The sequence below is a fragment of the Uloborus diversus genome, chromosome 4 (genome assembly GCF_026930045.1).
Source record: "Uloborus diversus isolate 005 chromosome 4, Udiv.v.3.1, whole genome shotgun sequence".
NCBI lineage: Eukaryota > Metazoa > Arthropoda > Arachnida > Araneae > Uloboridae > Uloborus > Uloborus diversus.
Genome location: NC_072734.1, coordinates 2220069 through 2234225, shown reverse-complemented (window position 1 = coordinate 2234225; position 14157 = coordinate 2220069). Strand labels below are relative to the sequence as shown.

The following is a 14157-nucleotide window of genomic DNA, read 5'->3' as shown; positions in this document are numbered from 1 at the left end:
TCTTATTAATCATTTTATGTTTTTTTTCTTTCTTTTTTTCCCCCGAGATCATTTAAAACATCCTTTTTAAATACATCAATGTCTTGATGAATGTCAAATTCTAACTAATAACAGTTTTAATCTTTAGCAGAGAATTGGGAAGGAGTCTCACAAAATCCTGTGCTAGGCTTCCTTTCCCTAGGTTTCCCTAAAAAGGATCTGTACAGTACTGGAAGTGCTGAGTAACCATGATACCCAGTTGCACTACACTAAGATCATTTTAACTCATAGCTATGAAATATAACTAGTTCATTTATAAATTAGAAAATAATTCTTAACTGCTTCCTGATCATTTGTTGATCAGGTCCTGATATTCTGGTGAAACCTATTCCGCTTAGAAAAGTGTAGTTAGTATTTTTTCTCTTGATTTGTATGGTGAAGAAAAAATGTGTTCGAGCTCTACAAGGGGTTTTAACCCTAAAACCAAGGGGCTGCGCCACTGCACTGAAAGAACAACCAACTACTTTATGCACAAGCAAAGCACCTTTTGCACAAGCAAAGTGTGTAAAAGGTTCATTGTGCCATAAACATAACAATGAGAAAGGGAAAAGGGGCAAGAGTGGGAACGTTATTTGGCCTTGACATGCTGATTCTAAATACAGACTATAATGTGAAGTAACAAAAATTAAATAAGTCATGGAAGTAAGTGCAAACTACTTGTACAAACTAGAACTCAGAGAAGGTCATTAAAAGAAACATCAGCAACTAACTAATAAATATTTTACTAGCTGCCTCATCAGTCTTCTGCAACAAGTCATCTACTACAGATTTGTACGTAAATATTGAAGTAAGGGGGTCAGTTGTTGCTTGAATGTTACTGAATTAGCTCATCTGCAGTGTGCCTGCTCCTCCTCCATATCCATAACCTTTGGGTCCATAGAGTTTGCCATAGCAAGCTGAAATTTTAAGGTGTATTGATCAATAAACAAAATAGGATACAATTGAAAACAGATAAAAACCATCTTTTAAAACATGTGGATGATAACAAATTGAAAATACACACAAAATAAAAAATAACCATCATTGTTTATACTAGTACAGCCAGATAGGCCTATTGCAAATTATGTGGTGAAAATAAAGATTTATTGAGACCTATAAAACTTTATTTAAAGGATCTTAATTAAAAACTTAGTATCTTTGTATGTATGTTTCTATGTCATTGATACTCCTGGTGAACAACAGAACTCTGAACATCGAGCCAGGTATCGATAGATTCGTAATTTTTTTGGCTACATGTTTAGCTTTGTGTCATAACTGTCTGACTCAATTATCAGAGATATTAATTAAATACTATTAAAAATTATTTTTTTCTCCTCTTGGATCTTCTTTTGGAATCACTTTTCCCCGTCATTCTGGCAAGGCGCTAAAGCGAAAGTGACTCACAGACCCAAAGTTTTTCTTTCTCAAGGCTACGTTGATCCCACATTCATAATTTCTCACTTTTTTTGTTTAGAGCAGAAGTTATTGAATAATTCGAGTCGATGCTTTAGTTACAATGTACGCAGAACAGAATCAAATGATTATATAGCTGCACCAAACAAAAAATTAATACATTGTTTATTAATTAATGTACCGATGCAGGCAATGTGTTTTGCGATACTATCATTTTTTTTCCTTTGAAGAAATGTAGTTTACGTACCAAAAACATCAATTAAATCATCTTTCGCTAAGCAAAGTCAAAGGTAGTACAGCGCCAAAGGCACTGCACTTAATTACTTCGGAAGAATCGAGTTGTACACCAACCCACGGGTGACGGATTGTGCGAGCCAAAGTAGGTGGCTAGTTTTGTTTTAATTTCAGACATCATCAAGTTACTTTCTGTTTCACCAATAAAATTATTTGTCAGAAGAAAAAAAAGTTTAAAATTAATGTGTTGAAATAAGAATAACATAAGGATTTATGACATAAGAATGAAAATTTTAAGTTTTGTTAAACGTAAAGAAAAAGCGCTTTTTTATGTAGCTACGTGTTACATTATTGAAATTTATGCTTTAACCCCTTAACGATCAGATAAATTTCAAGAAAACGGTCATAAAAGTGTCTATTTTTATTTAAGAAAATGATATAAAAATAAGTGGATGAACAACATGTGCATTCAATTTTTAATTTTCAATATTTTTTAGATTGAAATTTTTAAAAAATTTAAAATTTTATTAAAAGTCAACAAGCAAGCCCAAGCAAGCAGCAAAAATTTTTAGAAATACGTCTTTTAAACATTAAAAAATAATTTTATTAATATTTTGTGTAAGATAAGTAAATTTTTCTTGTGTGGTAAATATCAAAGCTTGAGATACAGTGGTCAACGTCACAATCTGGTAAGTTAGTACCAAATTTCCTTTCTTCATCTCTGCAATTACATTTAAAATCTGCAATTACATTTAAAATAGACTGGTGCTGCCATCTAGTGTATAAAGAGAGAAATTCCGAGCAATGTATTCCGGGGAAAATAAATGAATTAGTTTCAATAGTTTTGTCATGTTAATATTGCACACCCCAGCACGGCAATATCACGGGAGTGAGAAATGGAGGTCGAAACCCCAGCATGGCATTTTCATGGGAGCGAGCGGGAAGGGGTTAAAACCTTTATAATCCATGCAAAATTTCTGAACACTTTAATGGTATATTCATTCCCTTAAATTAGCATTTTAAAATAAGATGAACAGTACAATGATTTTGTGACATATTTCATTTTGTTTTCAGAATTATTCGGCAAAAAGCAACAGGAAGTATTCAAAGCTGATGCTGAAACTACTGTCAGAAAAGCGACTGTCGGAAGGAGTGTATCAGTATTTGCTAGGAATATTCAGTGCTCTATACAGCACTCGGATGGATTATGAAATCACCATCTATTCAAGGATATAAAAGGCCATGCAATCTCTGCGTGAAAAAATATGATAACTGCTTAGATATTTTACTGAACAATAAAAGAATAATCAAACATGTAAGCCAAAAAAATTAGAATGTAACTGCTGTGGTACCTATTATAATAAGAAGTCAATTAGTCCAGTTAATAACACAATGGACATTTTAATATCCTTCCTACTTTTCCTCTTCTCCTCCATGCCCCTCCACACCCACACACAAATTTTTAAAAACAATTTCAAAAAGTCCTAATTTTTTTACACCTTGGACCATAACAGAATATTAATGACTCTTCTTACTGATAACCTTTTTTAAAAATCATTCTTTCATATGCAGTTCAACAAGAGACGTAACAGATTTACATGATCAAAACTATCATTTTTAAGCCAATCATACTTTTTATGAAGTTCTTAATTTTGCAGATTTTAATTATTAATGCTAGTTAATGCATATTTGTAGCCTTTAAGAAAATTAATTTATTTTTTGAGGTGGTGATTGTAGATTACTTATCAAATGTGATTATTTTCACTTATTTGCCTGAATATTATTCTAAAAGCCCCCGTCCCATGCCTTTGTAATTCTAAACATGTAAGAAACACTGTATGATGAATTATAGATCATATAAGTGTATGCAGCCCTCTTATTTTGTTGAATCTCGGATAGTCATCAAATGGTGAGAGTGATATAGATCGTATATAAAAATGCCATTACTTCCTGATAAATAATTCTGGTGTAACATAAATTAATCTGGTGTAACATTAATTTATTAATTATGTTACGAAAGGAGGTAAATTATTTTCCAAAAATGTTGGCAACCTTAATTTGCATTAGTTTTTTCTCATTCGTTCTTTCCTTCTTGCAACAAGATCGCGTCAGCAGAATATGCAAATTGCCGGTAGCATTTAAGCTCCCGGCACTTTGCCTCATTCTCCTCCCTTTCAATTTCAATCCAAGTCAGACTTGGTTGTCTTTTTCGGCAGCTCAGTCGAGTCTGTCCGTTTTTGCCGATAGTTTCGTCTTACTGCTCTTGCCATGACTATCATAGCTCAATATGTTTAATGTTTCACACTTTGACTTGGAATGTTGGCTTCAGAAGTCATTTAAAGTAATGAGCTACTTAATATTGTAAAGAGCGTATTCTCAATATTTCATTTAACATGTCATTGTATATATCATAGCCATAATAAACAAGTTTCTTTTAACTTTGGCTCTTCTTGATGTTGCACAGGATAAATATGTTTTTTCAAGAACTATCACACGTCCTGGTTGAGCTTCTACTAAAAGTTAACAAGCTGAGCACTTTTAAAAGCTCACAATTTAACAAATTAAAATAATTATTTGGTAAGAATTTTTAATTATTTTAATTTATTTTTTGAAAACAACATAATCAACATAATTTTTAAATGCTATTTTCCCCCTTGATTACGTGTGTCTGGAACCAATTTTGTCTCTGACCATGTCCCACCCCGAAAAAAATATCCTGGCTACGGCCTTGCTTTACAGCAGGGCTGTCCTACTGGGGGCCCGCCATCACATATTGTGTGGCTCGCAAGGATGTTGATGTTCTGTATTTGTAAAGAAGGTGGATCGGCTTCAGTTTCCTCATTAAAATGTGAGCAAATTGTTTTATAATCCTTCTGTTTCATTGTTTTGTAATTAATAGTTCAACTATTAATTGTTATTGTATAAGAGGTACAGTAGAATACCGTTATAACGCCGACCTATATAACGCAGTTCTCTGTAAACTGCACAACTTTTCAGAAGTAAACAATAAATTTTTCAGTTAAAAAAAGTCCTCTGTTTTGCCTTGAAAACATAAAATTTGTTAAGCAAATTAAATTATGAAACCATTTCTCATCTTTTCATTTTAATTCAACGCTTTTAAATGAAAATTAGTTTTCGCAGGAAAAAGAATACTAGATCGCTCTTGAAGATACGTCCATTATGCAAACCATGAAGCTAGCAAGCAGAAATGCAGGATAATTCGTTTTCTTTTAATTATGAAACACATTTATTTGTGATTGACAATATATATATTATATTGTATAATTAGTGCTTTAATACTCACTGTAATTAATACTTATTCTGAAGTGCAAGCATGGATATTTTCTGAATATTTGTTTAAAACTTTGGGAAATGATCTATATAATGCAAAAACCTGTATAATGCAAAAGCTCTGGTCCCAAGGTGTGCGTTATAACGGTCTTCTACTGTAAGAGGTTATTGTTCAACTTTTCCAAACTGTGGCCTGCCAGGTGATCAATGACCGGAATTCTGGCCCGTGGACTCTTTGTAGTTGGACAGCCCTGTTTTACAGTATTCCTAACTGCATTATAGAGCAAACCAAGAGCAGGTTCAAGTTCCACAAATGGCGTATTAGAGCCCTGCTTAGCCAACAATGTAATGATCACAAAAAGCAATTAATTTTAGTAAATGTATGGACAGAGAAAATGGTGAAAAAGTGATTTTGATAGACACAAGTGAATGATAACAGAGGGGGCAGAATTTTTTTTATCAGCATGGGATGTAAAATCAGGGGTAGAAGTGACCGACTTGTCACATATAGGACATTTTCCACAAAAAATATAGGACAAATATAGGACACATTATATGAATAATTTTGCTATGAAAAAAGAAATACATATCATATATTATTTAGTTATTCTTATCAATGATTTCGTTAAAAAAAATTTCAAACACAATTATAACTTACATCTGAAATGACTTTCCTGTAGTTGAAAGAAATATTTTTGAAAAAAGTGTACTTTACAGACTAAATAACTAAACAAAATGTAAACAAAGATAAATTTTTATTTTTTCTTTCCCACTTATGACCCAAGTACTAATTCCACTGCTCTTTGATTTTATATCTAAACTGAACCCTTTACCACTTGTATTAAGAACAAACAGAGCTTGAGAAGGATCCTTCTGACGTTTTTCAGTTTTCTTTATGCTTAAATGTTTTAGCATGCAGCCTCAATTGCAAAAATCCACTATTGCTTATGGCCACTGAACAGTTGCAAAAATGGCAAAAAGTGGTAAAATCATCTTTTCCTTTAGTGCACCATGCACCAAAATTTGTACAATTAATGTCCTCCTGATTCAACCACTCCACACGAAATTTTGTTGAGCGATGCAATTTCGCCATTATAATTCCATTTATTACCACAAACTACGTTTTAACATCATAAGGAACTAACATTCCACAATCCCAAAATTCCACAAAAAAAAAAAAAAAAAGATTGCAAAAAGAAGATTAGAACATTCCAATCAGAAAATGCACTAAACGCAACACATACCAATATACCAACGAAAACCATGATGGAAAACAAAACAAATGGCTGTTGCCCTCCCCCCCCCCCCCAAACGCAAAATTCTAAAACCAACTTCAGATTTAGTTATCGAAACTCCACCCACTATAGAGTGATGTCACATTGCTGTAGCCAATGAGTGAAGATGCCTGTCGTAGGATTCAGTCAGTTGAGTTTTTTAATTTGACATTCGTTTGGGCACATATTTTCAACGAAAAATCCGATGTCAAAAAGTTTATTTACTATTTCCTTTTAAAAGATATATTGGGAAAAAAAACGGGAATATAGGACATTTTTGAAAAATATAGGAAATATAGGACGATTTTGATGCTTTTTTTGAAAATATAGGATATATAGGACTACTTCGACCCCTGTAAAATATTTTTTTTTAGTAACACAAAAGGAGGTAATACTTTTGTATTGTGTATGCGTATGCAACTGTCATTTACCTATTTTTTTTCTTCTTTTGCCCTATATTTTAAAAATATATGAACTATATTTTGTGAATGGATGTCTTTAAGCCTTATGTACAGGGTATCTGCTACATTTCAAGTTTTGAAATCCATGACTTTCCATGACTTTTGCTCGTAACTTTCACAACTCACAGGATGCAATTTCCTAGGAAAATACATTAATTTTTTTGCAAGAATGTCCAAATTAGTGTTTTTTGAAAATTAAATTGCAATCATCTGATCTATGCTTTGGACATATGTTTCTAAAAATTTAAATTAAAGTGAAAAGTAATTAGCTCAGCTACTATTATAACTAAAAACAATTTATGCAACAATGACTAGTGAAATAATCAGATATATTATTGCCAAAGTTTTAGGATAGGCTACAAATATTGAAAAAAGTCCCAAATTTAATTTTTGCAACATTTTCGGACTATTTAAAAATTTTACCCATGAAAATTCCCTTATTTCTGTATTTTATCGTACTGTTTTTCTGTACTAAACGTCCTTAATAAATTTTTTAGACCAATTTTATTTCCTAAAATCTTCATTTACCTAAGACACTGCTGAAAACTAATTAAAAAAATTATGAGTATTTTGAATCAGCACGGATGCAAATGACGTAAACTTTTCAAGGTGAATGAGAGCGGCAAAACTAGAAGTGTACAAGTCCTCAAATACACAATTTAAACACATAAGGAGTGTTAAAAATCATGCTAAACACATAATTATAAATGTCGGAACGGTAGAATCACATAGTAAAGAAAAATGAGCGAGTACTATAGATGCGGATGCAAAATTTTCAAATGTCTGAAAAATCGGGACTGACTCGTAAAAGCGTTGGAAATGACAAAGATGCGTAAATTTTGCACCTAATCTGTACAATTCGATAAATATGCATATTCTGGAACTCAAAATCTATGACTAGTTGCAGTGGCGCACCCACGGGGGGAGCCAAGGGGTTTTAGCCCCTCCCAGAAGCATGAAGACGAACCTCCTTGACCAAATACAGCCTATAATTGCAGGGAGGGGGGGGGGGGGGTTGGCCTTGAATTTTAGAAATTTACCGGGAGCAAGCACTCAACCCCAACCCTCATCCTAATTTCATCAAAGATAACTTTAATTTTTCTGCATTTCTTTAAAATTGAAAAATTTTTGAAGAAAAAGGCCACTTAGCCTCTTCTTCTCCTCTAACTGGTACAAAAATTGACTAAAATGAGTTTTGGGGACTTATTACCTGATCAGAACTGTTGAGTTCCTAACGTCACGAAAAAGGGTTGAAAATTGCGCGTTTCCAAAGACTTCGATTTGGAATATTTTTCAAAGGTAATCTGAGTTTTCTCTTTACTTATATCAATTATGACAGCCTACAATTGCGTTTTTCCTAATTCATTTTGAAAACATTTCCAGGGAGGGTTCTGAACCTCTCCATTCACCTATCATTGCTAAAGATAGCCTAAAAATGTATGTTAAAACCTCAACTTCAGAAATTTTCAGGGGAGATCCCAATCCTTTTAGGGAACTGAAGTTAATGGAAAATTGACTACGATTTTGAAAACAATTTAGAAATTTCTCTTGGGGAAGGCCTACCCCTCCTCCCTCCCGTTCTCCATTAACATCCCTAAAATTTCGTTTTCAAGGCTTGAGAATAATTTTTGGGACAGTTCGCCCGAAACACTCACCTCCGTCTATTCTCTGACGTCAATAAGAACTCCTAAAATTGTGTTTTTTTTGCGACTTGTAATGTATTGTAGACTTGTAACTTTTTTTTCGGGGAAGGGCCGTTTGAAACTTTATTGGTTCTTTCACTTCACTTATCGTAATTTCTAGCCCCTCCCAGGAAACAATCCTGAGTGCGCCCCTGACTAGTTGTCAGTCAGTTTTGAGCATCTTTTGCTAAAAATCATGACTTTCCATGACCATTTTCGATCATAGTCGAAATCCGTGACTTTCCCTGACTTTCCAGGTATGCAGACACCCTGTGTGAAGCTTAAAATTTGGTGTTACAGACTAGAACTGAGAAGATTTTTCGACTTACCGGTCAAAAACAAGTCACAGATTTAAGATAGCCAAATCACCGTCACCCAGTATAATATGAACTGTGATGAGGTTAAGCGGACACTCTTCATTGGCTTGATCAAGGAAATTTCATTAGTAATTAACTATTTCACCTTGTAAGATATTATGCTTGTTAACGTATATGATCAATGCACACAATAAAAATAGATGCCAATGCCAAAACTTGTGAAAGGGGCAGGATATCAGATTCTTCCATATTATCATTTTTTACAAAGGAATAAATGTGTGAGGTGCAATTAATATGCAAGAATCAATTTTTCAAAATCACATAGTATACTTTTCACTTTGAACATACTGTAAATGAATGAAAAGCAAACTTTTAAAATAAAAACTTACTTTTGCAATAAATTTCACCTTCTCTTTCACACAATGTCATGGATTCCAATCTTTTGTGACACTCCTTACAGTTGAAACATGTAGTTTTGTGCCAAGCCTGTAAAGTTATTTTGCAAAAATGTTTACATCTATGATATTACACACACAAATGCATACACATAGGGTAACAGCACCAGTAACAGACAAGGGTCCAGTAACAGACAGTTGAAGTTTGGATTTAAGTAATAAAAATTTTTGGCTAGTTAAACTGATGTTGCTGCAACCCATGAATACAGTGCAACCATCTAGATTTTTCAGAAGGATTTTTATGAGCTAGGTGGTATTTAAAGGTTTTTTTTTTTAGAAATATTGAACTTTAAGTTCAAATAAAACACTGTTAAACGATGTAAATCGCCATGAATTTGGCTTTATTCGAAAGATGATTCTTTGCCATTTTCATTTAAATGTGATTTCTGGTATATGGCCACTTCGGCTGGCTTGGAGAAAGCAATCGGAAAGTCCAATTTTCTATCCCTTTTTGCAGCAATGGGGGCCGTATGTGAGTGATATGTGGCGAATGTTCTCGTCCAAGGCGTCAATCGTCTGTGGCTTATCGGTGTAGACCCGAGACTTCACACAGCCCCACAAAAAATAGTCCGGCGTAGTTAAATCACATGATCCTGCAGGCCATTTCACGGGTCCATTAAGCGAAATTATTCGTTCACCGAAAGTTTCTTTCAATAAATCAATTGTGACATGCAGTGGCGGATACAGCCGGCGGGCAGCCGGGCATTTGCCCGGTGGGCCAGTCATGCTTCGTGCCGACCAACTCACAGCAAAGTCTTTCGGGCCTGTCTGCTAACAGCAAAATGTAAATTTAGTGCGCTGTGTTTAAAATAACGCAAATTCGCAAAACACAGCCTCAGCTCCTCTTTACGCTTGGGCTAAAGCTTGCGGGTGGAGGGAGGCAGCAGGGCAGTCACCAAGAGAGGGGGAGGGTTCCTGAAATGGGGCTACCCAGGGCCTGATTACCGCACAGGCTGTCAACCTAGGCCTGGGGCCCCATGTTCCTAAGGGGCCCCAAATTTTTTAAATAATTATGCATAGCATTGCAACGATATGAAAAATACATGTACTTTTTTTAAATAAAAAATTATGACTTATTATTTAGAAAAAAACTTAAAGGGGAATTTTCAATCATTCTGCCAGTAACGAATTTACTTGGTCAAGATTATGAAGGGGCCCAAAGGGGATTCATAAATGCACATAAGTGACTTATGCATAGTTGTATGATTAGACAAAGAGGCCTCCAAAAAGTGCATTCGTGCTTTAAAAATGTAAATCAAACATTGCAGTCTTCATGGGGCCTCCAAATTAATGTGAGCCTAGGGCCTCGCTTCTAGTTATTCGGGCCCTGGAGCTGCCAATATGTTTTTAGTGGTATAATAAAAAAATAAATGAATTTAAAAAAAAAAAAAAGGAAACCTTAGCGGTCGTAAAAAGCTAAAATACTTTTGGTCTCTTTGATACTTTTATTTATAAATGATTATTCACGATTGCTATAAAATGCAACTTACAACAAGGACCGACGTGCGGTCATGTCAGCTTAGTTAAAGAATAGGGGCCCGGCTAGGAATTGAACTCGTGCAGAGGGTAAAATATCCTAATGGTGAAAGATGTAGAAGGGGGTCTGTAAAAAAATTGACCTATGTCATTTTTTTCCAGGATCCGCTTTTGCTCTCGGCAACCCTGTTTATAGCAATTGGAATAAAAGTGACAAAATATTTTTTTCCATAAATTATTTTTAAAAAATGCAATCTTAAAATACCATTGAGGAGCATGAAAGACTCTACATTATTAAGATTATCAAATCAAAGGCCAAAGGCCGCCGAAATGTGAGTTTCATGCATTTCTTAACGAAACAAAGTATTCTGTACGCTGTACAAACTCGCGGTTTCGGACCCCTCAGTTTAAAAAGAAAATAAGTTGATAGAAACCAATGTCGAAAGAATTCCGGTGGTCCCCAGAACCTCCCCCCTCCTAATATCATCGAAGATCGTGTAAAATTTAACTTTTTGGGCTTTAATTTTGAATAACTTCATAATAGAACAGTCGAATCCACTCCCGCCATAACATGGGATTCCAGTTTCGAAAATTTGCTGTAGGTACGTATTCGAACCTCTCCCATTTTTTTTAACATTCCCAAAGATAGTCTAAAACTGTGTTTTTAAATTAACAGTATCAAAAATTTTCTTGAAAGTGCCCTGTCCCCTCCTCTCTCTCTCGGCATCATCAATGAAGAACATTTTAAATATCGTTTTTAGTGCTTCAATTTCGAAAATTTTCCTGGGTGAGCCTGATGAAAACTCCTTTTCCTAACATCACTGAAGGTAAGCAAAAATTAAATTTGAAAATTTTCTGATAAATGGCCTTGGGATCTATCTCGACTTAAAATCACAAAAGATCTTCTAAAACTGCGTTTTCAGAGCTAATATTAAAAAAAAAACTTCAAAGAGCCCCCGGAACCGCTCTTTATACCATATACTCGAAGATAATTTAAAATTATGTTGTTTTTTTTTTGGATTTCGACTTCCGAAAAATTGCAGTCGGAGAAACCCCGAACCTACGCTCCCTGACATCTCCAAATATTGTCTAAAATTGGGTTTTTAAGACTACAATTTAAAAAAAATTTCCGGGGGAGAGGACCCCCGGACCTCCCATTTCAAACTCAATGTTAATCTTTCCATTAAGTTCATATTGCAAATACTTTAATGACTCTCAGAAGCCAGAAAGCTAAGTCCACTTTATCTCTTTGTATTGATACATGCGTTTGAAAAAAAAAATAAGGGGCTACCAAACTCGTACCTGACACCTCCCACCAGGTTTTTGACCTCGCATTGAGTCTGGGTGTTGTCAGGGTATGGCAGTATAAAAAAGGCAAGGTTTATGACAGTAATGTATGTTTGTGTCGACACATCACGTTCTAAGACGGCCCTAGTCCTTCACCCATGAACATTGCTAGATCAGTTTCATAAAGCAGGGTAATTAAGTTACTTATTATGACTGCAGAAAAGGACATACTAGCCAAGCAGTGTTATCATTACGGAAATATTCAATCAAGTTCCGGGATCTATAAAAATAAATAAATGGACAATTACAATCACATTTCCCCCCAAAATAAGGTGTTTATCTAATACTGTATCAGTTTGTTCACCATTAAAGCGTATAAGTGTTCCTATTTGTTAAATTTTGTTTAAATATATTTAGTTGTTAAGAATAATTTCCTCATATTTGAGTGATAGCCCAATCGTTAGATAAAATTTAATATATCTATAAGAACTATGGGGCCGTGACATCTCCTAATGCCAGGGCCGATTTTTTCAACCAATCCGCCACTGGTGACACGCGCTGTGTGGTGTGTTGCACCGTCCTGTTGTCTATTCATGATGAAATGGCAAATCAAACTAAACACAAAACAAGTGACAATTATCCAAATGGCCCACAGATCAAACAGTGTTCCCGACATAAAGTTCCATACCTCTAAAAAAAAACACCCTTTACAAGGCAGTGGTGGAATGTTATGAACAGCAACCACAAGTTCTGCAGGCGCTTCATGTTCATTTGAATTTAATAAGGTTTTAGATCTAAAAGAAAAGAACTTGCGCATTTTGAAGAGAAAACTGGAATTCTGTCGGTTACTCATCTTTTCCTCATCCTATCTCTTGCTGGGTTTCATCAGAATTTTCGGCACCTTTTACTGGGGGTTGGACCTTTTTTTTGAAATTGAGCAAATAAAAATAGAATTAGCTAATTCAAATGATCTAGAAGCAGCCAAACGTTGGATGAGACACAGTTGCAGGAGAGAAAAATAGTTTGAAAAGTCTGAGTACATTAAAAAGCTCAGAAAATTGAGTTAACATGAGAGCAATAATTTAAGCATGTCTGTTACTGGTGCCGTTACCCTATACATATGTATGTATAGTAAAAGATTGTAATACCATACATCTTGTGATCAGAGATTTTTGAGTTTTATAAAATTTGGTTTTATATAGAATACAAATACAAATGTGACAACCAGCAATAGGCTCTGGGCCTAGCTGGGCTGGTCCAAGTCAATTAATTAGTCCTCAATGAAGATCAATGGCCCTCTTAAAGCTATCCACTCCCTTGCTCATTACCCCCTCTTCCGGTAAGCTATTCCAAGTGCCCATGACCCTACTAAAGTAGTAGTTTTTCCTAATTTCCAAGTTAGCCTGAGATTTAAATAGCTGAAAACAATGACCCCTTGTCCTGTTTTCAGTGCTAAACTTCAGCCACGTAACATCTTTCATTTTAATAAATTTAAACAACTGAATCATGTCCCCTCTTTCTCCCCTTTGCTCCAGGCTATACATGTTAAGCCTATTAAGTCTGGTATCATAATCTAAATCTGAAAGTCCCCTTACTAATCTAGTTACTCTTCTTTGAACCCTTTCCAATCAAAAATATCTTTCTTCAGATAAGGAGGCCAAAACTGAACAGCGTACTCCAAATGAGGTCTTACTAAACTCCTATGTAAATCAGGAGTTCCTAAAATGAGTGCTGCAGTACCCTGGGGTACTTAAGGTAGAAGCAAGGGGTGCCGTAAAGTTATCTCAATATCAAATCTTTTATATAAATAAAACTAAATGGTGTAGTAATTATTCATCATAATTTCCCCCCGGTTTCAGATGTTTTACTTTTCAATAAGAAAACCACAGGAAGAGAGTGACAGAGTTTCTTTATATTAAGAGGCTCAAAAATGGTCTTATGAAATTTGGGAAATAAAAGTGTTACCCAAATTTCAATAAACTCAGATAAGTGGTGAGGGTCCTGTTATAACATATTTTTTCCGACAAGATCATACAAACATAGTGATTGTCTATCTATATGTATATATGTATACATGCATTATATGGGACAGAGATAAATGATTAGGGTGCTATAAGAAAATTCTAATAGTAATTCAAAGGGTGCCACAACTTGGAGAAGTTATAAATACCCCTGTTGCTGTAGATCACTTCACAAATCAATTAAATGATATTAAAAATATGATAACATATTTACTCATTAAAACAATT

At 34.6% G+C, this 14157-nt stretch overlaps 1 protein-coding gene across 2 annotated transcripts in view; it reads right to left on the bottom strand.

The window, feature by feature from the left end:
- Positions 1-549: 549 nt before the first annotated feature.
- The window catches only part of LOC129220258 (cysteine and glycine-rich protein 1-like), a 96813-nt gene continuing 83205 nt past the window's right edge, over positions 550-14157 (bottom strand). For both annotated transcript variants that reach the window (XM_054854637.1, XM_054854638.1), the window contains exons 5-6: positions 9080-9176; positions 550-935 (exon numbers count right to left, since the gene is read on the bottom strand). In XM_054854637.1, the coding sequence (XP_054710612.1) occupies positions 862-935; positions 9080-9176 (171 nt within the window). In that variant the 3' untranslated portion in view covers positions 550-861. The remainder of the gene's footprint in view (positions 936-9079; positions 9177-14157) is intronic.